Source organism: Arabidopsis lyrata (assembly GCF_000004255.2).
Source record: "Arabidopsis lyrata subsp. lyrata unplaced genomic scaffold ARALYscaffold_4, whole genome shotgun sequence".
In the NCBI taxonomy this organism is placed as follows: domain Eukaryota; kingdom Viridiplantae; phylum Streptophyta; class Magnoliopsida; order Brassicales; family Brassicaceae; genus Arabidopsis; species Arabidopsis lyrata.
This window is the reverse complement of record NW_003302552.1, coordinates 19,061,712-19,089,273: the sequence shown is the minus strand read 5'-3', so window position 1 is coordinate 19,089,273 and position 27,562 is coordinate 19,061,712. Positions and strand designations below refer to the sequence as shown.

Below are 27,562 nucleotides of genomic sequence, written 5' to 3'. Positions count from 1 at the left end.
TCCTAACATCTTTGTAACAAAAACAAAAAGCTTTCTCATTGTCTTCCTCAAACCCCATATCTCTAAAATGGTCAAGATTTGATTATGCATTTTTTTTTTTTTGTTTCCACCCAAGATTTGACTATGCATATGTTAACCAATTGACTAAAAGTTTTTCACCAAAGATATAATTTCACAGATGACAGATTCTTATAAAGACGATTTGGATTTAAGAAGATAGTGAAAGCAACAAATTAAAGGTAGGCGTAGAATTAAAGTAATCTTAACCAAAGAAAAAAAAAAGTAATCGAAGAAGAGTCGTCCTATATACATATAGGAAAATAAATTATTTTTTGTTAAAATAAATAAATCATACCAATTACCAACAATATGATTTTAACTTTTATTAAAACAGCCTTTCTGAAACTTTCCTTTGGTTGTTTTTTTTTTTCCGGCAACTTTACTTTTTTGAACATCTATTAACTTTACTTTTTTTAGTGTATATAAAAGGACCGTAAATCACAATTAAAGTATTAACGTTAAATCTAGTCCTAATCTTTTCTAAGAGAGGAGAGACTCTGTTTTGTATCAATCATCGATCAATCCCAACTCTAAAAGATGCCTAACACTCAGACGACTAAGTCGTTGTGTTTGGACGGTCTTAGTGATCGCGAAATACTTGAGTATAGGTATCGATCGATTGTTCTTTGTAAACTTTTTTAAAAGTTTTTGCCCGATAATCTCGACTAATATGTTTTTTTTTCTCCTGGATTTTCAGATTGGAATGGGAAGGTTACACCGAAATCAAGATGAAAAGTGATGGAAATTGCCAGGTAATTAATGTTTCTAAATCAAATTATACTCAATCAGCTTGACACATATATTGAATCGTATTATGAATAACCCTTTTTCTTGTTTTTGTCAATTCTATTTCAGTTCCGTGCTTTAGCTGATCAACTTTATCAAACCTCGGATAGTCATAAACGTGTTAGACAAGAAATCGTAAATCAGGTAAATCAATCTTGAAACTTTTCCTATCTTTGCTGATTCTTTTTTTTCACGTGTATTAATGTCATATGATGATGATTATGAATTTTGGATGATGATTGATTGATGACTCTATTTTCTCATGATCAGCTTAAATCTCATCCAAAGATTTACAAAGGGTTTGTGAATAATATGGACTTCTCCCAGTATGTAAAGAATATGTCCACTAACTCCGAATGGGGCGATGAAGTCACATTGAGAGTCGCTGCTGATGTATATGGAGTAAAAATAGTACTCATTACATCAATCAAACTTACTCCATTCATGGAGTTTTTGCCCAAGTCTCAAAAAGAACCCGACAGAGTCATTCATTTGAGCTATCTCGCAGGGATCCATTTCAACTCCATCCACAAAAAAAGAGGTTAACTTTCTCTTCCTTCTCCATAGTATATACCTCATCTTTTACTCTTTAGAGCATTATTGTATCATTCTTTTTCTTTGTCTTGTTGGCTACTTCAGGTTCAGGTTTATCTTCATCATCTGGTTCTGCATCGATGAAGCTACAGAGGAAGAAGGAGAAGGAGGCGAAGAAAATGGAGGAGGAGGAGAAGGAAAGGAAGGAGAAGGAGAAGGAGGAGAAGAAAAAAGAGAAGGAGGAGAAGAAAAAGGACAAGGAGGATAAGAAGAAGGCGAAGGTGAAAAAGGAGAAGAATGAGAAGAAGAACAGAAATCACGAGAAGAAAAAGGACAAGGAGGATAAGAAGAAGGCGAAGGTGAAAAAGGAGAAGAATGAGAAGAAGAACAGAAATCACCATTTTCACTTTTCTGATGTCATGTCAATGCTTGAACAAGAGAATGATTTGTTATACTAAGAGTCTAATTAAGAGTCTAATTATCTGTTGCATTTGTGAGGGAGTCCCTCGTGTCACACGAGTTGATTATTAAAATGATTAAAGACAATCAAGACCTTGTATGCCAAAGATTGTCAATAAATACACACATTTCAACACCCATAAGGTTCATCTCTTCCATCAATTAGAGCTCAATAATTTACTGGTTATCTCTCTCCCTCTCTCAATTTTTTTTTTTTTTTGAAGTAGCTCCTAGTTTCCTCTACTATGTATGTTTGCTTCACAAAATGTTTATTTTTTAAAATTGTTTTTGAAGTATCTATTTATATGTAAATGTGTATTCTTGAATATATTATATTTAACAAATGATTTATATTACACCAAATCACCAATAATAGAGCTATCAACCTCACACAGTAAATATTTACCCATCAGTTGATTGTTCTATTTGTGTCTCTTGGACCATTTTGGTGTTCTTGCTATGTATTTGCATATGCTACAATGTTATCATGGTATTTGTGTTGTATTAATCATAGACCAGTTTAGAAAACACTAGAAAGCTTGAATATACATATATACTTATTTTTTTGGATTATATATGTAAGAAGTAATTTTTGAATTTTGCAATATTTTAGATACGAAATGGCGAGGATGTACCGGAAGTTGGCACTCTGCGGTGGTGAAGGAGGAAAGGAATGGGACGACGATGTATATGAGGGTGTTCAAAAAGTGTATGTAGGGCAAGATCTCAACCGTATCACTTACATCAAATTTGAGTACGTGAAGGAAGACGGCGAAGTAGTAACAACTGAATATGGGACAATAAATCAACACCCTAAAGAGGTTCTCATTTGCAATACTAAAAAATTTTACTGTTGTGAATTCGATAAACGTTGGATTAATCCTTTCAGACATAAACAAGAATAAGCAAGTATTCTTGAGGTGGAACAAGATACAAACTCCAAGAAACCTTTCTAAAATCCAAAATCCGATATTATTAGGACTACGAAATCTTGAGAAGTATTCTAAACCTAATTTTGATTGAATATATGATACTTTTACATACAGTTTGTACTTCAATACCCGGACGAACACATCATAGCAATGGAGGGAAGCTACCACCCAGTGGCTCTCATTGCCACGGAGGTAATTACGTCCCTCGTGTTCAAGACCTCAAAGGGTAGATGCTCTCCAACGTTTGGTCCAAACTTATTTGGAATTACGAGCGGTACAAAGTTTGTTTTTGAGAATGAGGGAAAGAAGATCGTAGGGTTTCATGGACGGGCAGGTGATGCTCTTGACGCACTTGGAGTTTACTTTGTATTGGATTCCACGCCGTTCCCTCTTTACAAGCTGGATGCCCAAGGTGGAACAGACGGGCGTGTTTGGGATGATGGTTCTTATGACGGCCTTAAAACGCTGCGCATTGGTAAAGATAATTCTCGTATCACTTATTTAGAGTCCGAGTACGAGAAAGGTGGGGAATCAAAGACATGTAACCATGGGGTGAAAGGAGATACACCATCCGAGGTAATTTTACTAGTTCTTATACACGACTAGTTCAAGGATTCTCAAAAATGTTATAAATTGTTAAAACTCTATTTATATGTGAAATAGTACAACTAACGACATATATATTTAGCTTTCAAATATAAATGATTAATTAATTATTGTGTTGTAGATTCTTTGCAGCAGTATGAAGTATCTCTCGCACACTCCGGTTCCATTTTTGTAGATATACAGATTTTCGTGTATTTAGATTTCTTAAGACAAAAAGTCTTCTTAACTTTAATTTTCCTTCATGTTGCAGTTTGTGCTTGGTTATCCAGACGAATACATCAAATCGGTGGAAGCAACCTATCAGAAGCCAAACATTTTTAGCAATACCGTCATTACGTCACTTAAGTTTGAGACATCAAAGGGGAGAACGTCATTCTTTGGGTATAATGTGGGTAAGAAGTTTGTGTTGGAGCAAAAGGGTCATAGGCTTGTCGGGTTCCATGGAAAGGAAGATGCAGCTATTGATGCTATTGGAGCATATTTTGGACCTGTTCCTACTCCTACTCCCTTGATTCCATCCAAGAAACTACCAGCGATAGGCGGCAACGAAGGAGTTTCATGGGATGATGGTGTCTACGACGGTGTAAGGAAGATACTTGTAGGACAAGGTAACGATGGTGTATCCTTTGTCAAGTTTGAGTACAGTAAGGGCAAAGAACTTGTATCAGGATATGACCATGGGAAGAAGACATTACTCGGAGCTGAAGAGGTCATCTTTAAAAACAACTCAAGATTGTTTTGTTTCAATTCATTCTCTAGATTATTTTCACTTATCATTGTCAGTTTTGAACCTTTTCAGTTTGTGCTTGAAGATGGTGAATATCTCATAACCATAGATGGCTACTACGATAAGATCTTCGGAGTCGGGGAACCAATAATTGTCTGTCTTCAGTTTAAGACCAACAAAAGGGAGTCAATGCCGTTTGGAATGGATTCTGGTAAGAAGTTCTCGCTTGGAGAGGAGGGCCACAAGATCGTTGGATTCCATGGACAAGCTAGTGATGTAGTTCACAGCATCGGAGTCACTATCGTGCCTATCACCACCACCGAGTGAAAACCTTCTATCATATTAATAAATCCAGCCAGTCATATATATATATACTAAATGAAACTTCCAATAAGAATGGTGTATGTGTTCTGTTTACTATGCTACTTTTAATATGTGGTTGTAGGTTCAAGTAACTTACTGTTTGTGCTAATAATTCCAATAAGATTGGCGTGTGTTTTCTTGTTATTTTACTGGCAAAAAATAAAGATTAATGAACGAATAAACTTTTCCCTTCTCTTCATGCTCCATGCTACACATGCCTATTAATTTCAAAAAATCCTCTGATCAATTTTAGTTATTTTGTTAGTTAGCATAAATGGGGAAAAAAATACTACCATTATTAATTAAAAAGTCACTAATATTTATTAGTCCATATTATTACATTATCAGTTAATCAATAAATTTTACTGATATTTTTCAAAACAAATGAGTAAAAAAAATCCCACAGATTGATGATTATCCTTAAATCCAGAAAAAGGCAAAAATAATTACTTACCAAACAAAGCTAAAAGAAAAAGGCCCACAATAAGATTAATCAAAAGGCCCGCTCCTTCAAAAAGATTTAAAAAGTGAAACGGGACTCAATTTCCCAAAATACCCTTCATTGCTACTCGAATTTACGGAGATTTCTTTTGTCCTCTCGACTTCTCTCTGTTACACTGCCGCCGTAACGCTTCTCCCTTCTTGTAAAAAGCCTCTCCGTTAACGTTTAACTAAACGCCGTCAAAAGACTCTACCTTTTATGATATCGGTTTCGGTTTTTGATTGAGTTTCCCTCCATATCTCCTCGATTTCCGATTTTGAAGAAGAATCTCTCTGTTTATGGTAAAACTCCATCGATTTTTTGTTTTGAATTTCAACTTTTTTTTATTATACTGATTCATTTTTGTATTTTGATTGTTTGTAGTGTCGCTTAAAATTGTCTTCTTTGTTTTCGTCGCCACTGAAACACATGTTCATTGAAAATTTCGATCCTGTTTTATTTTATTTTTTAAGGATTTTTTAGTTGAAAGGTTTTAAGGGTAGTTTAAGTTACGACACACTTCGATGTTTACGGATCTGTCTGAAAATCTCTGACAATTTCTTCATTTTTTATTTTATTAAGACATTTTCTTCATTTGATAGAAACTTGAGGCGATCTTGATCTTGTTTTCTATTTTTAAACCAATATATTTAAATCGTCAAAGCTAAAAATAAAGATGATCTTGAATTGTTCTCATCGAGAAGTGTTTAAGTAAGACTCACTTTAGACTCATTTTTGTTGCAAAGTGTTAAAACTTTTTTTTTTGTTTCATGATTACTGTCTCTAACCAGTGTCCCTTTCTATGCGCTGTTTTGCCTTTTGTTTTTTGAACAAAGAAGAAACCTTTTTCTTATTTTGCTTCTTTATAGTTTTGATTCCAGCTGCAGAATTGTAGTGAACCTTTTCCAGCCTTGTTACCAATGAAGAAGCTTTTCTTTTTCAAATCATCATCTGGTTATGGAACTGATCATAATAAACAGCTTCACAAGCAAAAAGATGATCAGTTTCAACGAAATTTGAATAGTCCAAAGGGTTTTAACAAGTCTCAGAGTGAAGTATCTGGTGCTGCTCTTAGACGAAGCCGTTCTTTGTCCTCTGCAGCTTTTGTCGTTGATGGAACTTCTTCAAATGATGCTACTAGAACCAGCCAACATCATCGACTGCGAAATCATTCGTCGCGGTAATAAATAAACTCTTCTTTCTGTGTCATTCTTCTTCTTGTTGTTGTTGTTGTTGTTATATTAAGTTGTTAATTTTGTATGTTTCATTAGATGTTTTACTCCGGAAAGACAACTTAAAGAATCTGGAAGTATGTCAAATTGTTCTAGTAATGTCTCGAGTCAAGTCTTGGATCGTTACATTGATGGAGAAGAGCATTTAGAACGGAGTAAGCAAAAGAGCGGTTCTTCGAATAGTAGTCTCTCTGGGAGTAGAAGGAGGCTTCCACCGCGAGCTCAATCCCCTTCACCGTTATCAGATAGTGGCAAAGATAAACGGAAATCTAAAGGTTTGAGGGATGAATCGGCTCGTTCACTTGCAAGAAGTGTCATTGAGAGACTCTCTCATAATACTCAGGGCAAGTCAAAGGCGTTGAGTTATGAGCCCATCAGAATACAAGATGTCTGTGGTGGTGGATACAATGGTAAAACTCTTGACTCAAATTCTGATGTTTTGGCTAATGTTGTTGTTCCACTGATTGAAGAATATGAACCAGTGAATGAATATTATGCGGATGACCAAACAGAACAGCACCAACAGTTTTTATTACATGGTAAGGACATGTGTATGGGAACTGATGGTGTTCGTAAGGAAGGTGGTGTTAGTTCGGAGCTAGAAAGAAGATATAAAGAAGCTGAGAAGAGAGTGAAGTTGCTTTCTGAAGAACTGGAGGAAAAGAAGTTTCTTTCAGACTGTGATTTCGATATTTCATCTTTGGTGGGAGATATTAGACAAATGGAAGAAGAGAGGGTAGGCTTGGCTTTTGAAGTTTTAAGTCTTTTGCGGTCACAAATGGATGAGAGGGCTTCTACTAGGGAAGATATCAGACGGGTAAAGAATGATTGGGACTTGCATATAAAGCGACTAGAAAGAGACAAGAGTGAGTTACAAGCTGAGTTGGAGAAAGAGCTTGATAGAAGGTCAAGTGAGTGGACTTTAAAGATCGAGAGTTTCAAGGTTGAGGAGAAGAGGCTGAGGGAACGTGTCAGAGAGCTTGCTGAGCATAATGTCTCACTGCAGAGAGAAATATCGACGTTTCATGAAAAGGAAACTGAGCGTATCGATATGATAAGACATTTGGATGAAGCAGTTGCGGAGTTAAGTGCAACAGCAGAGGAAACGCGCGAAGAAAACTTGTATCTTATGCAAAACCTCTCCAAGTTACAAGAGAGTTACACTGGCAGTACCGATGATCTTGATTGCGTAAGAAGAAACTTTGAAGAGAAAGATATGGAATGCAAGGAGTTACACAAATCTGTTACAAGATTTCTAAGAACTTTCAAAGAACAAGAGAAGACAATCCAGGGACTTAGAGATGGTTTCTCTGAGGAAATTAAGAAGCAACCGATAGAGCATGTGGACAAGAAGCTTCAGATGGAACAAATAAGGTTGATAGGAGTTGAATTGTCACTGAGAAAGGAGGTAGAATCAATGAAGCTCGAATTTGATGCTCTTCGTCGTGAGAATAACTCTCTGCTGAATCGAGTAAAAGGAAATGGAGAAGAAGCTTACATTACGACCTTCAAGCTAGATAATGAGATGAAGATGCGTGTATGCCACTTGCAAGACCAAGGTATATCAATGTTAAATGAGAGTACTCAGCTATGTTACAAGTTTCTGAAAATCATCAAAGAGAAATCAGTGAATAATGGATTGAGTGAGCAGTTTCTGATTGAATCTGAGATGAGAGTTCATGGAATACGGCGTGGAACTGAAAGCCTCAAGAGGAGTTTGCAGACAGTAACAAGTTTATTGCTTGAAAAATCCAATGAGATGATGGCATCAAATTCAGAATCATCTTGCTCAAGTGCTGCTAGGCCTAGCAGCCACTCAGGGGAAGTAAGTTTTTTTTTTTCAAAATCTGTTCATTACATGTTTATCTATTCTGTGTGCTGAATGATTTACCTTTTTATCTACTTTAGAAATCCCTGAGAGCTGAACTGAGAGCAGAAACTCTAGTCACGAGTTTATTAAGAGAGAAACTGTATTCCAAGGAACAAGAAATCGAACAGCTGCAAGCAGAAGTAGCAGCAGGGGTACGGGGTAACGAAGTTCTTCAATGTGAAATTCAAAACGTCTTAGACAACCTATCAGTAAACAACCATCAACTAAAAGACCTCAAGCTGCAGGTATTTCAGACTTTACTTTTTGTTACTCATAACGAATTAAAGCTCCTCGAGTGTGTTCTAATGATTGATTTAACATCAGATGGTGAAGAAGGACGAGAACATAAAACGGCTTGAAATCAATCTCCAAGAAGCTGCTAAAGACTCGGTTACATTACCAAAAGTGTTGGAGGAAAGAGAAGAGATGTGGAAGGAAGTGAAGGAATGCAGAAAGAGAAACATGGATTTGGAGTCAGAGAAGGAGATGTTGAAGAAAAAGGTAGAGAAACTGGAAGAGGACACACTCTTTAAGGAAGGTCAGATCACGATACTAAAAGACACGCTTGGAAGCAGACATTTGGATCTTCTTCTCTCAAGTCCTGAGTTCTCATATAATGATTTCTTAGTCCAATAAGACAACACAATAAACAAATGTATATATAGGTGTCTGTTTCTCGTTCTTGTTTCTATCTTTGTTGCGGTTTGGTGCTTCATTTCCCGGATGAATGAATATAAGAACTCAATCTATCTTATAAGGCGACGACATCCTTCACTTGAACCGGCTTCGTCATTCACTCTGATCGGCACAGATTGTAGACATACGTGGCGATATTATCTGCTTCTAGAGTTCTATAACGGAGGGTCTTTTTCAACGTTGTAGGAGACAATATATAGGTTTGTGACTAGCTATCACTTTCTTTGACGGCTTCCGTCAGTCACCGTGAGAAGATAAAACTAAACGCCAATGTAGCCATGGCTTATGAGATTGATTCATGAGTATGGCTCGGCTCTATCTGCGAGAGCCACGTCTTTTTCTTCCCTAAGCACTTCTCGGGCAGTCCATCGCATGAGGTAGCGGTGAATCCACAGGTGAGTCGGCCGGTTCATGCATGATATATCATCATATCAAACAAAGTTTCCAATGATTGGCCATCCCCATGGGCTTGGAGGAAGCTGACCTTTTTTGGTTTCTTGGATCTCAAGGAACGTATACCGATCGAGAGCCAAGCAAGATCAGCTAGCGCAATGAAAATTAAAGAAAAACAGAACAAGTGTGTGAAACTGAGGTGGATTCGTAAAAACTCGTGTTCATGGGTATACAAAGTTTAGTGTGCATGAATTTTCTATTTGGAGGTGAAAAGAGGTGTTTTAATTTGCTTTTTAAGCTAGTAGTGGGGATCTGATCTTCGAAGAGATATAAACAAACTTACGTGATTTGAAGCACATTAATTTAAGCCTACTGTATCGAATAGAATAATTGATGTGTAGCTAATTACGCAAGAAAGACGTATAATTCCCTACAATTTGATTATAATGTTTGTTTCAGTAATAAATTTGCAAAGATAGATAGATGTAAGGTTAACCTTTGACGGTGCACAACTGTGACAAATAATATGGTGTTGTACCGATTAGTGAAAGTTTAATTATAATTAGTGGAACCAAAATTAAGCAAGCAAGTCTTTACCCATCCCAATCCCTACAACGGTGAGCAGCCCCGGCTCAATATATTTGAGAGCCTTAGGACAAAAAAAATTTTTTTGGCCTATTATTATATACAAAGAGAAATTGTGCAATAATTACTGTGAAAAAAAACGGAGTTTTTATAGTAAAAATTGTTATTTTAAAAATTTTGGGCCTTTTTATACATTTTCTTATAAATAATTAGGCCTCTTAAAATATAATTCTCATATTAATAATATTTTTAAAAAATATTTGGGCCTTTTTTATATATAAAATTTTATTATAAAAAAAAAACCCCGGGCCGTCGCACCTCCACCCTACCCATCTGAGCCGGGGCTGACGGTGAGTCAGTGAAACAGAGAACGTTACATGAAGATATTTTTTGTTTTTGTTTTTGGTTTTAGTTATGAAAATTTGTCTGAAAATTGTGCAATAATTACTGTGAAAAAAATACATAAATGAATTAGTAACCAAAATTCACAAATGGTATAGAGCATCTTAATTATCTGTAAGACTGTGACCAATTCCGATAACCAATTAATCTTTTTTATTTATTTATTTTATATGTGTACTCTATATATAAATTAATACTCCCTCTGTTTCAAAATAAGTGTCGTTTTAGCTTTGTGCACACAGATTAAGAAAACAATTAATTTTACATATTTTCTATATAAAAACACAATTACCTATACATCTAACCACATTTCAACCAATAGAAAAATAAATTGCACTATAAAATTAATAAATTTTGCATTGAAAGTCGAAAACGACATTTATTTTGTAACAAAAAAATTTCTCTATAACAACACTTATTTTGAAACGGTGGGAGTATTAATTAGTTAAATTTACCATTCCAAAGATGAGGTTAAAAATGTAAGCATTTTCTCAAAAACATTAAAACAAAAGTCGTGTTGTCAATTCCAAGACGCATGCGCTTTTATATGTCCGTTGGGTTATCAAGTTAATTTCTTTTATTTTTTTTGGTAATCCAATTTAATTTCTTTAAAAAAAAAAACTAAACGAAATTAACTTTTTGTGTGCGTTTGGAAACTGTAATTGGTACTTAAATAAAACTCGACCACGAAGTAACTAAATTATCCTTGAGAAGACAAAAAAAATAAAGAGGGTTCGGGGATGTTATATAGTCATGTATTTTAATTAATAAACTTGATCATCATCCGGGGTTGAATTTTATTTATTACAAAATTTATAAATTATATATTTTAGAATAAAATTGTGATATATTATAATAGTAAGTGAAAAAATAATATATTTTTGTCAGTCCCTATATATAATATTAAAATGAATATATATATATTTTTCTATAGTATTCAATTAGGCCTGGGCGTTCGGTTATTCGGTTCGGTTATTCGGTTTTAGGCACTTAACTGTTTTCGGTTCGGTTCGGTTAGCTTTCGGTTCGGTTCGGTTTGGATACTTAGGAAGAGAACTAAAAAATAATCGAAATACTTTCGGATATGGTTCGGTTCGGTTATTTACCCACCAAATAACCGAACTATCCAAATAACCGAACCATTACCCAAATAAAACTTGAGACCGCAACAAAATAACAAAGTTCAAACTTCAAAGAGACTTAAGAGTTTAGACTTGAGACCGCAACAAAATAATCAAGTTCAAAAGAGACTTGAGAAAGAGAGAAAGAGAGAAAGAGAGAGTAAAATATTATTAGATTCTACAAGCATCTTCAAGTCCTTGAGTTGATCATCCATTCTTCTCTTCCTGTGACACAATCACACACAATGGGCTTGTGCTTAATGGGTTGGGTAAGTAGGGTAGGGATTAGGCAATGGGTTGGGTAAGTTGGATAGGGAAGACAAATGGGCTTTAGGCCTCATAAATAAATTATGTTCGGTTTAAAGCGGATATCTATGGATATCGGTTCGGTTCGGTTAATAACCGATATCCGTGGATAGTTTAGAAAGAGAACCATTCAATTATTTTGTGACACCCGAAACCAAAACATTCAGATAGTTTCGGTTCGGTTCGGTTCGGTTTTTCGGTTTTGGTTTTTTTGCCCAGGGCTATATTCAATTATGAAGTAAAGTCATTTGTTTGAACAAATGAGTAAAGTCATTTGTTTAAGGTCTCAAACAATTTTTGTTACAACAACAACAGAACACTCCATTTTTTTTCCTTGTCTCTGTTTTTTTTCGTTGTTTCTCTCTTTCGCTTCTCTCGCATCTGTTAATCCTCTATTCGACAATGAGATATTTTTGGCCTTTAAATTTAAAACAAAGCGCCAAAAGATCATTTCGTTGTTTTTTTCTTCTTCCACCAGAAGAGTCCTCTCGATTTGAATTTTTCTTCTCAGATCGGAGATCATCAGAATCTTCACCACCGGCGAAGGAAGAGAGCGTCGTCAGGTATGAATCTAATCCGAATCTGAGAAAAAGGATAACGAATTCGGAGAAGATGTCTAGGTTTTTCGTACGGACTAATAATTGGTGATTTGTGCTTGTCGGGGCTAGTTATGGATCAGGAACAAATAGACGATCTCTTTGCTCCCATAGAAAGAACGGCCGCAGCTCTAGAAACGGACGTCAACACTTCAACACTGCTCCTCATTCAGTACCTGTGGAATGAGGAGCGTCTTGTTGCTGATAGACAAGACTATGAGAGATTCCTTGGTGCCACGCGTCCTTTGGTTCCTTCATTGGAGTTCAATGTCGGCCTTGTGGTAAGTGTCTTTGTTTATGTAGATCTCTGGCTAGCTAATTTTGTGGTTGTGGTAGAATCAGATTCAGAGATGATTTCTCTCCTTTTAGCCCTCTGGCTTTTTGCAACCATTGCATGATCGATAGCCCTCTAGTGACCACTGATTGTAACCACCAAATATGCCAGTCGTGCCTTAATCGATATGTTCGCCAAATGTTGGCACAAGGGGAAACCACGCCTCTATGCCCTCAGTGCGATGAGTTCTTCCTTAACCCAAGCCTTATCCAGTTGATGACCAGACTCTCAGTTCATACTTGAATGTTTTGGCCGCAGACAAGAGGAGGAACACAACAACCACACCTTTAATGACCAAAAGTTTCTTTGCATAATCTTTTCTTTCCATAAATTGTTATTTGTCTTTCCATTTTTTACCCTCCCTTATTTGTATTTTTTCCATAACAGTGGGCAACTTTCTCTGGAGGCACAAGTATTCTCTTGTCGCAGCAACTCTTCTCGCTACCATTTCACTGAAAAAAGCTTGGGATTTGAACAACAGCATCTCTGATTGGATGAAGAACCACCTTGGGCCAACGCAATTTCTCACAAACGCCAAAGGGCTATGTATGGTCTTTTCTTTGTTTTTGTTTGAACTTGATTTATTTGTTTCTTTGTTTCACGCTTCTTTTTGTTTGATAATAGATGATGATGGGAAAGATATCTTGGAGCCAGAAAACATTCTTTCACTCCTTAAGATGTCCAAAGACGATCTTACAACACCATCTCTGATTGGATGAAGAACCACCCTGGGCCATCGAAGTTTCTCACAAACGCCAAAGGGCTATGTATGGTCTTTTCTTTGTTTTTGTTTGAACTTGATTTATTTGTTTCTATGTTTCACGCTTCTTTTTGTTTGATAATAGATGATGATAGGAAAGATATCTTGGAGACAGAAAACATTCTTACACTCATTAAGATGTCCACAGACGATCTCTACAACTTTGCTATCAAGGCTTTTAAGAGCAAAGCAACGGATCTCGTTATTGGTGGAGAGGATCTTACAACAAAAAGCTATTCTGATTTTGTTTTTCGTTTTACATAGTATATGTCTAGTACTCTACTGCACTTACGTTTTTCAGTTTATATCAATGTACTCCAACTCTCTGTGAAATAAGAAAATTTTTGTCTGTTATGAATGATCAGTTTCTCAGCGTCCTTCTCCTTCGCGAGATTAAACAGTATTCAGTCTTCGCGAGATCTCTACAACTTTGCTATGAAGCACATCTCTTAATTTTATGGTGCTAAGTTTGTTCAAAAAAAAAAAAGTCATGTGAAGACCTATAATATAGATAAAAGTTACTATGCGAAAGTCATCTCTTAATTTTATGGTGTACAATATACAGTATATGTGTTATATATGTATATAATTTAATGAAAACCTATACAAATTTTCACCCACAATTACACATTCAGACTAGTTCAACACAAAAATTTAGTAACTCGAAAAATAAATCAACTAAAATTTCAAAATGTGTTTATATATATATATATATTATATATACTAAGAAAAATAAATCAACTAAAATTTCAAAATGTGTTTATATATATATATATATAAATAAAATAAAATAAAATAGCGTTAAATTTACTTGTGTATGACAGTATTTGTCGATAAATTCTTCATTCCTCTCCGAAATTGTAGATTATAACAATATTTGTCGAAAATTATTCTTATGTTTTTTTTTTTCATTTATTTGATGTAAAATATGATTGGAATTTTGTAGTTAGATTTTATAAAATTAGGTACTTATTTAAAATTAAATATGTACGTGATTTTTCTTGATGACATATATATTTAAAACAAATATCAAATTAAGCTCAAATATGACTTATTAAAATATTTTGATAAACTATTTAATTTGTTGTAGTTTTTAAAGTGATAAATGAAAAATTAGACGTTAACAATTTGTGGGTACTAGATTCTTGTTACACATTCGTATGTGAGTCCAATACATAAATAAATTTTAGAAAATACTTCAATATCATAAATGTTTAGCACAAACATTAAACTTTATTTGAACTTCTATAAATTGGATGAGAATGTATATAAATGTGATCTTTTAAATAACTCGAACTTAGTCACTATGAACTACCAAGTACATTTTTTTGCTTATCAAGCTCAATAATTGGAACATCCAATTTGATGTAGAATTTTCCACTACAACATGATAGATATTAGGTAGGGAAGAGATTTGTCTTTGTAGAAATTATGTGTGCACGTTGCTTAGCTTGACGACATTGGAAAGAAGATGTTGGTTTAAGTCTTTCTCCCCTTCTCCACAAGATGTCCTTTATAAAGCCTTGAAGTCTTGGCCATGCTTGAGGAGAACCAATGGCTTGAACCAAACAGCTTGAATCACTTTTAAAGCAGGCCTCTTTGAACCCAAGTTGACGTCAATGCCCACGGCTGTTGCTTCTACCTCCAAGATGGGTCTTAGTTTTGGAAAAGCCTTAATTAGCTCCATACCATTTGACCACACTCATTTCTTAGAATCCATCCCATGCAACATGCATATGTTGGATCCTTCCTTCCATGTTGTAGTTCAGTTTGTTTGGAGGTGGTGGTAGCTGCCAACTTTAAATTGTACCAGATTCTCCACAATTTCTGGTACAATCAATTGAGAATTCAAAAAGCATGCATAATTAGATGTTTTACTCCGGAAAGACAATTTAAAGAATCTGGAAGTTTGTCAAGTTGTTCTAGTAATGGCTCGAGTGAATTCTTAGACCGTTACATTGATGGAGAAGAACATTTAGAACGGAGTAAACAAAAGAGCGGTTCTTCGCATAGTAGCCTCTCTGGTAGTACCAAAGGAAAGAGGCTTCCCCTGCGAGCACTACTATGAGATAGTGGCGGCGAAGACAAACGGAAATCTGAAGGTTTGAGGGATGCATTGGCTCATTCGGTTGCAAGAAGTGTCATTGAGAGACTCTCATTAATTATAGTCATATGGCAAGTCCAAGGCGTTGAGTTCTGAGCCTGTGTCATTGGCAATGTTGTTGAGAGACTCTCTCATTATACAAGATGTTTGTGGTTGATACCATGACTCAAAACTTGGATGTTTTGGCCAATGCTGTTGTTCCACTAACTGAACATTATGAACCGGTCCATTAATTTCAAAGGAGAAACAAATCATAAGAGTGATATATTGGCACCAAGATAGGTCACTCGGTTAGCAATGTTTGTTTTTTGTGTGGAAATGTTGGTTTTGGTCCTCTAATTATAATCTTCACTGAAAATAAATGATTTTAAGCCTTAACAAGTAGGTATATTTAATGTTAGTCCCAGATTAAGAAAAGATTATTGACCAAAATTTCAAAACTTCCTTACTAGTACTACTGTAAATATATATCAGATAAAATAATTTAAATCCTACCAAAGACGAGAAAAAAATAATCCTAATCCCATGAACGACCTAGTAGTTCCCGCCGATCTAGTGGAAGAAATTTGTCTCCGATTGCCCTTGAAATCGCTCCTCAAATTTAAAACTGTCTCAAAACAATGGAGATCAATACTGGTGTCGAGGAGTTTCGCGAAGAGGAGGCGTATGATTATGAATACTGTTCTAAATAAGCCGCAAATCCTGGCGGCGGCCGGAAATCACCGGACCGTGGGGCGATTAAATGACGACGAAGAAGAGGTCGAGATGTTCTATTTACACTGCGATGCAGCCGCCACACGACCCTCGTTGACATGTGACGGTCTTGTTTGCATCCCTCTACCAGGTTGGATCAACGTTTTGAATCCTTCCACCGGAGAGTTACTCAGCTTCCCTTCCGGTCCAGATCCAGTTAAAACCGACCGCTATGATCGCCTCTATTCCGACGGTAAGAATTTCTCTGCTTAAGAAGAACAAAGTTGGTTTCCTTTCTGATAAATGTTAGTTAATTAAGATATTGAAATCGCAGATTCTTGGTTCGACATTTTCCCTGGATATTGGGCAATGGGATTCGGTAGGGACGAAGTTAATGGGAGCTATAAAGTAGTGAGGATGTTCTTTGATACTAAACAATCTGAGATTCTTGATTTGAACGTTGGGGAATGGCGGATACTGCCAAGTCCACCTCCTTACTATGTGGAAGCTAGAAGGAAGTCGGCGTGTGTGAATGGGTCTATCTATTGGTTGCAGTACATACCTGGTTTCAAGATACTAGCTTTGGATCTTCATACTGAAGAGTTTCGTGATGTTCCTCCACCACCTGCACCCGCGCAGCCAGGCCAGCTAGTGAACCTTGAAGACCGTCTAGCCATAGCCATAGCGAATGCTCCACCTAATTATTGGGAGTTAAAGATATGGACCATGGATGTAGAAGACGAAACATGGAGCAAGACATACACTATATATTTGTTCTCTAGAGGTCTTGACCCTATAACATGGAGATTGTGGTGCAGGCCTGTGGCGGTTTCTAAGAAAGGTAATCTTTTCTTCCATGACAGTCAGAACCGGTTGTTCAAATACTATCCTCAGGCAGATACGGTCCGCTGCATCTCTTCCGATATCCGAGTCATCTCACCTTTCAGTGAAAACTTGTTTCCACTTCGACATCTGGATTCTGCTCCTGGAATAAGGACATTTGGATTTCAGCAGCTAATGCCGGGCTCTTGGATTTCCAGAATGTCTAGACGAATTGAATTGCAGATTGCAGACATTTTGTTTACCACAGCTGTTGCAGCTTCTGTAATTTTTTTGGCTACTAGGTCTTGATTATTGAAAGTCGTAACTTCTTTATCGAAACATAATATAATCCTTTTGGTACTGCGACATAGTAATACTTTGCTTTACGAAAGCCATTTCTTCAAATCACCAGAACAACTAGGCCCTTTGATGTGATGTTGACAAGTTCACTAATGGTGGTGACTCAAACCTTAACATAGTTTCCGCACCTTGTAAACATGTTAGGCCAAAAGCTGACAAATGCATTACTTGCAGAGAACATTACTTGCAGAGAACTGATGCCATTGTCCGCAGCCACAAAGTCTATAAGAGGAACTCTAGAATTCTACATAGACAACTTCATAGAAATAAGCAAAACAGACAATCAACAATTCTTCTTACCAGAGATGGGTTTTTGGGGAATTGACTTATTTCCTTTGGCCTTTGACGTGATGTTGACTCTGCCTAATTTTGCTGAAACATGAATCTGACAGGGACCATTGGGTATGCTAGTGATGCCAGAAGTCAGAGGCATAATCCATGTGCATATTTAAACGAATCATTTTACAGTTAATATTGAATGCATATGAGTAAAGATGATTGAACCAACAAAGCTAATCAGAAGTAGACTTTTTGTTCGATAATTTGAAACTGCAGTGTATGAATAAAGAATGTTTGTTCCATATGTTGGAAATACGTATTCATCGTTTATACAATACACTCATTATAAGGCTTTAATCTCAACCAAGACTGTTGCACACTATATTGTGTTGGAAAAGTGCAAAGCAAAATCATCTACATATTCTCAAACTACTTAAGTGTTGCAGCATTCAAGTTTTGTGCTCTTGTACAGGCGATGAAGACCCTTTCCATCAATACATATATCCAAATGCAGGTCAAAGCAAAACAAAACCAATAATACATTACTACTGCTAATACTACTTCATTAGTACTTTCCATATCTTCCTCATATAAACGGCTAAAGACCAAACCGATAGTCCTGCTGATACATAAAGCAAGCCAGCACCTGAAGCTACGAGCCATCCAACATTGCTATCTCGGCTTGCAAGAAGTATGGTTAGTGCTGTCATCTGCGTGGCGGTTTTCCACTTGCCCAAGTTATTTACAGCAACTGCCTGCAAGCATCAATCAACGCCATTTCATGATTCAAAAAGAACAGAAACAATAAGAAAGCTCATAGACACCACAATATCAGAGATGAGATGTTGGTGATTTACCTCTAAAAGCTTTCCATTTTGAGATGCAGCCCATTCTCTTACTGCGGACATAGTAATCTAAAAATGTATTATATATAGTTAAGGACATGTTTACTTATTCTGCAAGTGAATGATATTAAGGAATTACAATCAATTATGCTATAAATCTTACCTCTCTACCAATGATTGCAATAGAAGGTACGGTCAATAACCATGGAACTGGTCCTAATTCAGCAACTTCGATAGGTTTTGTACACAGTAAAATCAATGTAGCTGCAACCATAAGCTGAAAAGCCAAGACATACATAAATCAGAGATATGTGTATCTAGTCTACATAGATCACTTTTTCAACTATAATAAAGCTTTGGTGTTAAAAAAATTCAAAGAGGGCTTAAAGGAAGACAAATCTGCACACCTTATCTGCAACTGGATCCAAAAAGGCACCAAACGCAGAACCTAACCTCATCTGAAATTTGTACATGATCAGACGGACCCGTTAAGATTGCAATGTGAAATGCGGGAAAACATATCGAAGACACAGATAATGGTAAAAAGAAAGAACCTTGCGGGCAAGATAGCCGTCAAGCCAGTCTGTAATGGCTGCTGCAATGAAAATGCTTGTTGTAGCAGTTGTTCCCCACCAACTATCAACGTAAAAGGCTACAAGCAAAAACAAAAGAATGAACAATTTTACATAAGATAAAATCCAAAAAAACTGACACCTCTCCCACAAGATTGGAACTTAAAGTAATGGAAACTAGACGCTCGATAAAACAAACAGGAAAGCTTAGAATCCACATTAGCCAAAGATTAAGTGTATCTGTGTTTAATGTTGTTTTCAAGCAAAACCAAAAAAATGAGCTCACGAAATGATTCTACAAACCCAGAATGGATCATGATAACTTATTAAACCCATTTGTTCAAATACTGTGACACATTCGAATCCAAAACAATTGGAGGTAACAAAGTAACGTACTTGCGACGAGAAGCGGGACGGCGGCGACACGACCAAGTGTTAATACGGTGGGTAATGTAAGAACTTTGGAAGATGATTGCGACGGAGGCGGTGAAGAATTGTCGTCACCATCAAGCTGACCGTGACCACTGAAACTGTTTCGGGAAGAGGAAGTTGGTCTGCCTTGCTCCGACGAAGAGGATGAAGAAAAGTAGGAAAGGCGGTGGTTGTGGAGAGATATTCGAATTGGAAACCTTAGAGCTGTACGGGAGGAGTAACGGGAAGTGATAATGCAGCGGCTAAGATGCGCCGGAAAAGAAAAGGTTGGAGATGGACGTAACGTGCGCCGCAAATTGACATCGACGATTAACGAAGCGAGACCGGATCTGAGCATGGGCGAGCTACTATTTTGGATCGCTTCGATTTTTGATTGCAAAATTGAAGAAAAAAAAAAAAGAAGGTAAAAATCGAAGAAGATGAAGTTTAAGGGTACCTGGAAAAATTCAAAGAAATTGGGAAAGACGACGGTGGTGACGTGGACTAAAAAGGGTATAAATGACTTTTAAACAAACACGAAACAAGTTGGGCTTTAGTTGATTTAGGCCCAAAATTTATTAATCTATGTAAAAGTTTATTTCCAAAGAAGGACAAAAGTTTCGGGCAAATGATGATAAGTAAAGAAAATAATTAAAGTATACAATAACGTCCTCTATAATCTCGGACCTTTTTCTTCGTCTCTGTCTCGGACACTGTAGTAACTTCATCTTTTTTTTTCAACTTCAGTCGCGTGTAATGATGATCAACTAGTGTTACTTGCTCCACCGGATCTTCTTCTTCTTCTTCGGTCAGCAATCTTTTTCTACTATCACCGCCTCTACTCGGAGAGATCTCGTTCTCCGACTAAGGAATTATGATCGCCGATGCCGTTTCTAAGTCTGACCACAAAAGGTATCGCCTTTCGAGCTTCACTATTGCTACATTGCTTAACTGTTTGTGTTTCTGTTTCTAATTTACTATATTTGAGGGATTTTTTTTTGAAATTGCGGTTTCTCTCTGTTAGTCTCTCTGCTCTCGATTTGCTGAGCAAAATGCCGTCTTTTTAGATCACTAGTTAGTTGGGAATCTAATGATCAATGATTGATTTCATCTAATAGTGAGATTTGTTAGATTGCAATAAGCTACAAAAAAAATTACTGAGATTTTGTTCGATTTATGGATGGAACTGAAATATTCTTAGTAGTTAGTACTGAGGAAGTTAATGTGGTTGGTTTTATGAACAGGGATGCATATGGATTTTCTGTGAGGCCTCAGCATGTGCAAAGATACCGAGAATATGTTGATATCTACAAGGTTCTTTCTATCTCCATAATTTTTATTTTCTACTCGGAAATTTCTTTTACATGATTTAGTAACAATTTAATGCTGTTTTTTGCTGATAAACTGCAGGAGGAGGAAGAGGAGAGGTCAGCCAGGTGGAACAATTTCCTGGAAGTTCATGCAGAATCTGGCGTGAATAGATCGTCTGAAAATAATCACGTACATCCAAGTGAGAGTGACAAGAAAAAAGAAGAGGAATCAAACAAGGGTGCTGAAAGAAAAGATCTAGAAACTGACAAGCCAAGTTCTGATTTAACTCCTGGGAATGCGAGAGAGGAAGATGAAGTTCCCAGTGCAGAGAAGAATGTGCACAAATTTCAGTTATGGGCTGAGATCAGACCATCTCTTCAAGCAATTGAGGACTTGATGAGTGTCCGTGTCAAAATGAAGGGGGATTCTACAAATGGTGACCAAGAAGCGCAGAAATTGAATTCCTTACCCTCAACTGATGAGACCAAATCTTCAAAGGGTGTGTCTGAGAATGATTCTGAAGACGAGTTCTATGATGTGGAGAGATCAGATCCAATTCAGGATGGTTCTTCAGATGGTGCAAGTGTCTCCAGCATGTCTGCTGCTGCTGACGCAACTTCTCTAGTATCTGCATGCCCCTGGAAAGACGAACTTGAAGTTCTTGTTCATGGTGGGGCACCTATGGCTCTGAGGGGTGAGGTAAGAAATCCTGTCATTCTGTATTATCTCCTTCTCTTGTCTAGCATTCTCCTGCTATTGAAAGTTTGTTCTTATTATCCTTATTTTCTACTCAATAATCTGAAATTATACATTCAAATATTCAGCTCTGGCAAGCATTTGCGGGAGTCAAGAAACGTCGGGTCAAGAATTATTACCAAAATCTGCTAGCTGCTGATAGTCTAGGAAACGACATAGAGCAGGAGCACATGCAGCATGCAGATGAGAAAGGTTCAAGTACAGACCCCCTCGCTGTCGTGCAAAAATGGAAAGGACAGATAGAAAAGGTTAGCAACTGTATTATCCTCCATTACTTGGCATCCAGAATTTTTTAACTAATGGTGCAGTACTGGACTCCTGTTGATCTTGGTCATTTTTCTCAAGTTGTTGCTTATTTCATTACAGGATTTACCCCGGACATTTCCAGGTCATCCTGCCCTAGATGATGATTTCAGAGATGCTCTGCGGCGATTGCTAACTGCATATGCTAGGCATAATCCCTCTGTTGGATACTGTCAGGTATTCGGTTATTAAATACTGTCATTTCTGTATTTTAGTATGGTGTCATGCTCACAAAAATGAACATCTCAGTTATCTTGATTAAATAAATCATGTGCAGGCAATGAATTTCTTCGCTGCACTTTTATTACTTCTGATGCCTGAAGAGAATGCTTTTTGGTATGTTCGGACACTACTCTCTAACGCCTAATATTGTTTGTCAAAGACAATCCAACTCTTTGGTTCTGTATGAAGTTCGTGTATCTATGACTTCCTTTTCTTCTGGTTAGATATTAACTACTGTTAGGCCATTCCTCAAATCTTCTTCTTAACAAACATGTAATTTAACTAAATATTACTTCGAATTTTAAGGTCGCTTATAGGAATCATTGATGACTACTTCCATGATTATTATTCAGAAGAGATGATCGAGTCCCAGGTAAAACAGTAATCTTTTTGTTGTACAGTATTTTCGTATCCTTTAGGGCCGACTAGTGCTCTCATCATAAAAGATTTTACTTTCCCCAGGTTGACCAACAAGTTCTGGAGGAGTTGCTTCGAGAGAGATTTCCAAAATTGGGTTAGTTATTTCATAGTCTTGTTTCATCTTACCAAAAATTTGGAGTTGGTGCTAACACTCTTTGTGATTTCTGTCCATCTGCAGTTCATCATCTAGATTATCTTGGAGTCCAGGTGGCTTGTGTTACAGGGCCATGGTTTCTTTCCATCTTCATTAATATGCTTCCATGGGAAAGTGGTCAGGTTTTTATAAATTGGAATTGAAAATTTTATTTTTAGAGGCAAATTGTTTATATATTCTTACGTTTTCTGAATGTCAGTCTAAAATTTCTTCTTTGGTATAACAGTTCTCAGAGTGTGGGATGTGCTTCTATTTGAAGGAAATCGTGTTATGCTTTTCAGAACAGCACTTGCATTGATGGAATTTTATGGTACCCGGTTGAACCTAAGTGTCCATATGATTTAAGTAATAATCAATGGAATTGCTCTAAATTTTCTATGCTTGCCATATCAGGTCCTGCATTGGTTACAACCAAGGACACTGGAGATGCTGTTACTTTGCTACAATCAATGACTGGTTCAACATTTGATAGCAGCCAGCTCGTTTTCACTGCTTGCATGGGTTACCAGAGTGTACATGAAAGTAGATTGCAGGAATTAAGAAGCAAACACAGGCCAGCAGTAATAGCTGCATTTGAGGAAAGATTAAAGGGGCTTCAAGCTTGGAGGGATTCAAAAGGCCCTGCGACCAAATTACATAATTCTAAGCAAGACCCAAATTCTGTTTTAGCTAGCAAAGCCTCATCATCAAATGGGAGTTTATCTCGTTCTGAATCGGGATCCAGTTATGCAGACGACGTCTTTATTAGCCTGACTGGGGATGGTGAGATAGATTGTTTTCAAGATCTTCAAGGACAGGTGATTTGTGTCATCCTTTCTGTTGGGTTGGAGATCTTGCCCTAGGAACTTGAAAGATAAATGTGATGGGTAGTAACAATTAAGAAAGTTTCTTACATGAACTTTAGCTGGACCAACTAATACCACTACTGTGAATACAAGTACGCATTAGAGCCAGTACTTGCAATCTCAACTTATAATAACAACATTTGCTTACAACGACTCCAGGTTCTCTGGTTGAAGGGTGAACTCCACAAGTTGCTTGAGGAGAAAAGATCCGCTTTACTAAGGTTAATCTCTTATCTTAGTATATGACTTTGAATATTGAAATCACTCGTGAAATTTTATATATCTCCTTATTATCCCTCGATCACTCCCTATGTTATTATAGAGCTGAAGAGTTGGAGGTAGCTCTCGTGGAGATGGTCAAACAAGACAATCGGCGTCAACTGAAGGCTAAGGTATTCCCATTTGTGATTTGAAACTCTGTTTCCTAATTGAGCATGTGGGTGTACGTTCAGTTATTTCTTTATCTATGCTGTCATGAATATGGATGATGCTTGCTCCTTCTATTTGAGTTAGCCTGACTTGTTTCATGCTACTGAACATAAATTTTGGGTAGATTGAGCAGTTAGAGAAAGAGGTGACAGAGCTTCGAAGACTTGTTTCTGATAAGAGAGAGCAAGAAGGTGCTATGATACAGGTTTGCATTTGCAACTTGTTTATTTCTCAGATTAATCAGTTCTCTTCTATTGCAATTCAGTGTATGGTGATTCTAAGACCACTTGAAATTTATGAAGGTCTTGATGCGAATGGAGCAAGAACATAAAGTAACAGAAGATGCACGGAGACTTGCTGAGCAGGATGCAGCAGCACAGAGATATGCTGCTGAAGTACTTCAGGTTAGAAAGTTTGCATTGACTACAACTATTCATGAAAGTGTGTTACCTATCTGTTTCAAAGAGTATTAACTGCTAACCTCTATTTTGTGTGTGTGTGTGTGTGGTCAACTAAGTGTTTGATTTATCCACTGAATTATATACTTGCTATAGAAATTGTTACGCCTAATGATTCCTTCCTAGAAACTTGAAGCTTGCTGGTTCTTCTTTAGCATGATACCTTGTGGCATGTTTACTTCATGAGGATGTAATCTTGCTAGAGTTTCTTAGTCTCAGAATACACGTATTCGAGGCGACAAAAAAAAGTTATCCTCAGTATGATAATGCTTATGGTGTAGGAAAAATATGAAGAAGCTGTTGCAGCGCTCGCTGAGATGGAGGAGAGGGCAGTTATGGCAGAGTCCATGTTGGAGGCGACTTTGCAGTATCAATCTGGCCAAGTTAAAGCACAACCTTCACCACGGTCTGTTTCTCTGGCATATATCAAGTGAACTTGGTGTAGAAAACTAGACTTTCCATTGGGTGCATTAAGTCACCATTTGTTTTCTGAAACTTTTCAGGCAACTGAAGCAAGATTTGCCGGTCATGGTCAGTCCCTAGAATCTTATCCAAGTCAGTCTTCTTCTTTCTCTGACTCTCATATAGTCAAGAGAGTGTATGTAACAGTTGGAGTTTCTTTGGTCTTCAAAACCAATTGTGAATATTACATGTGAATCTGGTGCTGGCATATTAACAAGGCCTCTCTGACCTGCGATTGCAGAACACTACATATCAAAAACCTAAGGAGCAAGTTAATGACGGAAATCATCAACAGAAGGACAAAACACAAACTTCATAGCAGAAGGACACAAAGCTCTAAGAAACTGCGACACTCCCTAAGGTATATAATTATACAAATCGCCGATTAGATTGTCGACATAACTAGTAGATATTGAATTACATAATTTTTTTGGTAAGCATATAGAAACAATTCGTTGTAAGTCAAACCTCTGTTTGTATGACAAAGAGTTTTCAACTATCTATAGTGGACCAGAATCCACCAAGAAACTTCACTATATAATATATGCATCAAATAACCATAATGGGACATGTATCTCTTTTATTGACTATCTTAAGCATATATGCACGAGGAAGATTACTCGAGCAAAGAATGTAGTACAAGTTGTTTGATTCAATCATACAATGCAGAGAGAGATTATGCTATTGCAGACTGTTTATCGTTTTCAAGGTGTAATGCTCTAAGGAGCCTTGGCCATGACTCTGGAATTCCACCGGGTAATTCAAATTCCAATAGCTTCCTGCGCTTCTTGTAGAATTCCTCCACTGGTTGAGTCTGTGAAAGAGGAAACATATAGAAACATTGTTAATTCTATGAAAATTTGAATCATAGAAGAAGATAGAAGATCTACTTTTACCATTTTGTTGTAAATCCGGAGTCTTTCCTTGACAACTTCTTCGGTGTCATCAGCTCGGCTTATAAGCTTTGATTCACAGTTTGGCGGAGGAAGAAGCGGAGGCATATACATTCTGGGACTATCATCATCACCTTTGATATCAATGCACGCAACATTATAGTTTGCACCACACTCACTGCAAATTCTTCTTCCTAAACATTTGGCAAGCAATGCCTCTTCTCGAAGCTTCAGGTTGATCACCAGATCGATATTAGTTACTCCCTCCAGTATTTCCTACAAGACAGAGAAAAAAAAACAGAGACGATGTCAAGGTTATTCAACCAGAGAATCCCCCATTAGCTTCAAACACACAAAAGCAATACAATGCTCACCGCTTGTGTCACAGTTCGTGGAAAACCATCCAGAATGTATCCAGATTCACCCTTCTCTTTGCCAGCTTGGAGCCGCTTTGATAATAAACTTATTATGAATTCATCAGGAACCAATTTCCCATGGTTAACAAGCTCCTTCAGCTACACACGATGCAGCAATGATTAACAATTATAAATAGGCCAACCACTTCACAACCAACAAACAATAAGCATCTAAAAAACACCTGTGATGGCTGATCACATAACTCAATAATACAAGCCCAAATTCGTTATCCATCCTTGGATCCTCCTTATACCAAAAGAATTCTCATTTCAGAGGAAAAAACTGATCTTAGCACACATCATGTTGATGACATTTGTGACCTCATATGAGACTAACAACCAAAACTCAACATTTACATCCAAAAGACATCAAAATGAGGTTTCACTAAGCATCTCTATAGAGATTAGAGAGTGATTTGAACAATAAACAAAGAACAAATCAACAGAACCACACACAGCTACACAAATTCAATCGCCGATTGAGAAATTCTAACCTGAGAGGAGAGGAGGCCAGAGGAGGAGAGCTCTTCACGAACGAGATCACCAGTGGCAATATGAGGAACGCCGAGGAGAGAAGAGAGACGAGAAGCATAGGTTCCTTTACCAACACCAGGACATCCAAGAAACACCCAGTGGAAATTTCTGCCTTTGTATGGAGACGGAGACGTCGACGTAGACGAAGACTTCTCGAGCTGAGACGCGGCCTCCTCCAGATCAATTTTGGGGTCTAGCGAGGACCCAGACGAAGAAGAGGAAGAAGAAGAAATAGACCTAATTAAGAAAGAAGAAAAAGTATTCTTCACCGTCGTCGTCGCCGGCCTGAAGAGACGGTGAGAAACCGCCATGGAGAGAAGAACACGGTGCAGAAGAAGAAGAAATTATTGGTTTAGGCTCGTGAGAAAAACGTGTCATGTCTTTATGTGATGATGTCACTATCCCTCTCCATGGCTTTACTAATTCTATTTTTTTTCTCTAATAAAATAAAATGAAAGGAAAAAAAAAGAAATACACAAGCCAATTGATTTGATTTAACAGATTTTTTTATTTGATTGTTTTTCATAAATTTATAATATTTTTTCAAGAAAATGTATTGGGTAAATATAATTTATTTATTTATTTTGTTATTCAATTTATAATCACTTACACTATGCAGTAAAAAAAAATCTCTTAATTATCAACTTTGTTTAAATGATTACCAGTTAGAGCCATTAAATGTCAAGCTAAACCAAATAATATCGACGTAAAACCAAAAGAGAAAACCGAAGCATACTTAACATTCATACCAAAGCAAACCCCTAACGTCTCTCCTATATGAAAAACACTTCTTCTTTTTCTAAAACCCTAAACTTTGCTCTTGAATTCATGTAACTTTGGACCAAAATTTGGTAATCTCTAGGACACGATTTTATTCCAACCAAATTCATATGCCATAACAAGCATTGTATTAGACTATTAGCCCATATTTAAATCCATGCAGTTCTAGTATATCTACTTTTTTATGAAACATTTTGAGTTTGAAGTTTGAACTTATGTTGCATGGAAACTTTTTCCGAAGTTTGTTTCT

The 27,562-nt window shown here is 36.9% G+C and overlaps 7 protein-coding genes across 9 annotated transcripts; 5 read left to right on the top strand and 2 right to left on the bottom strand.

The window, feature by feature from the left end:
- The first annotated feature begins 18 nt into the window (after nt 1-18).
- Nucleotides 19-1,982, top strand: LOC9317713 (OTU domain-containing protein 5-A). The gene is made up of 6 exons (XM_021027153.1): nt 19-668; nt 758-812; nt 916-990; nt 1,117-1,387; nt 1,486-1,661; nt 1,731-1,982. Exons 1-6 carry the CDS (start codon nt 598-600, stop codon nt 1,836-1,838), a joined length of 756 nt encoding a protein of 251 aa, XP_020882812.1. The 5' UTR covers nt 19-597; the 3' UTR covers nt 1,839-1,982.
- LOC9317712 (jacalin-related lectin 22) lies at nt 1,875-4,659 on the top strand. The gene is made up of 5 exons (XM_021027152.1): nt 1,875-2,022; nt 2,453-2,660; nt 2,886-3,347; nt 3,628-4,086; nt 4,177-4,659. Exons 2-5 carry the CDS (start codon nt 2,460-2,462, stop codon nt 4,429-4,431), a joined length of 1,377 nt encoding a protein of 458 aa, XP_020882811.1. The 5' UTR covers nt 1,875-2,022; nt 2,453-2,459; the 3' UTR covers nt 4,432-4,659.
- A 67-nt stretch (nt 4,660-4,726) lies between these two features.
- On the top strand, nt 4,727-8,815 carry LOC9317711 (synaptonemal complex protein 1). 2 transcript variants are annotated; one of them, XM_021027150.1, is made up of 6 exons: nt 4,727-5,250; nt 5,818-6,128; nt 6,220-6,590; nt 6,663-8,005; nt 8,089-8,295; nt 8,375-8,815. In XM_021027150.1, the coding sequence occupies exons 2-6, from the start codon at nt 5,869-5,871 to the stop codon at nt 8,684-8,686; spliced, it is 2,493 nt and encodes an 830-aa protein (XP_020882809.1). In that variant the 5' UTR covers nt 4,727-5,250; nt 5,818-5,868; the 3' UTR covers nt 8,687-8,815. The 2 variants fall into 2 exon arrangements, with proteins under 2 accessions (XP_020882809.1, XP_020882807.1); XM_021027148.1 differs by having other exon boundaries at nt 6,220-8,005.
- Nucleotides 8,816-15,825: 7,010 nt separating this feature from the next.
- LOC9315858 (F-box/kelch-repeat protein At2g43270) lies at nt 15,826-17,222 on the top strand. Its single transcript, XM_002881596.2, has 2 exons — nt 15,826-16,293; nt 16,375-17,222. Exons 1-2 carry the CDS (start codon nt 15,873-15,875, stop codon nt 17,169-17,171), a joined length of 1,218 nt encoding a protein of 405 aa, XP_002881642.1. The 5' UTR covers nt 15,826-15,872; the 3' UTR covers nt 17,172-17,222.
- Nucleotides 17,223-17,779: 557 nt separating this feature from the next.
- LOC9317708 (CDP-diacylglycerol--glycerol-3-phosphate 3-phosphatidyltransferase 1, chloroplastic) lies at nt 17,780-19,828 on the bottom strand. The gene is made up of 6 exons (XM_002879744.2): nt 19,315-19,828; nt 18,901-18,998; nt 18,754-18,804; nt 18,510-18,623; nt 18,359-18,415; nt 17,780-18,256 (listed from the first exon to the last, which is right to left on the bottom strand). The coding sequence occupies exons 1-6, from the start codon at nt 19,685-19,687 to the stop codon at nt 18,059-18,061; spliced, it is 891 nt and encodes a 296-aa protein (XP_002879790.1). The 5' UTR covers nt 19,688-19,828; the 3' UTR covers nt 17,780-18,058.
- A 151-nt stretch (nt 19,829-19,979) lies between these two features.
- Nucleotides 19,980-25,188, top strand: LOC9315857 (TBC1 domain family member 9B). Of its 2 annotated transcripts, none has more exons than XM_021027616.1 (18): nt 19,980-20,241; nt 20,574-20,643; nt 20,740-21,339; nt 21,465-21,644; nt 21,763-21,876; nt 21,977-22,035; nt 22,228-22,294; nt 22,384-22,435; nt 22,520-22,612; nt 22,722-22,805; nt 22,889-23,292; nt 23,500-23,561; nt 23,663-23,732; nt 23,894-23,974; nt 24,072-24,173; nt 24,509-24,633; nt 24,731-24,782; nt 24,931-25,188. In XM_021027616.1, exons 1-17 carry the CDS (start codon nt 20,204-20,206, stop codon nt 24,768-24,770), a joined length of 2,241 nt encoding a protein of 746 aa, XP_020883275.1. In that variant the 5' UTR covers nt 19,980-20,203; the 3' UTR covers nt 24,771-24,782; nt 24,931-25,188. The 2 variants fall into 2 exon arrangements, with proteins under 2 accessions (XP_020883275.1, XP_020883274.1); XM_021027615.1 differs by having other exon boundaries at nt 20,007-20,241; nt 24,731-24,758.
- Nucleotides 25,189-25,232: 44 nt separating this feature from the next.
- LOC9317707 (probable adenylate kinase 6, chloroplastic) lies at nt 25,233-26,885 on the bottom strand. Its single transcript, XM_002879743.2, has 4 exons — nt 26,493-26,885; nt 25,957-26,097; nt 25,586-25,858; nt 25,233-25,503 (listed from the first exon to the last, which is right to left on the bottom strand). Exons 1-4 carry the CDS (start codon nt 26,841-26,843, stop codon nt 25,366-25,368), a joined length of 903 nt encoding a protein of 300 aa, XP_002879789.1. The 5' UTR covers nt 26,844-26,885; the 3' UTR covers nt 25,233-25,365.
- Nucleotides 26,886-27,562: the final 677 nt, after the last annotated feature.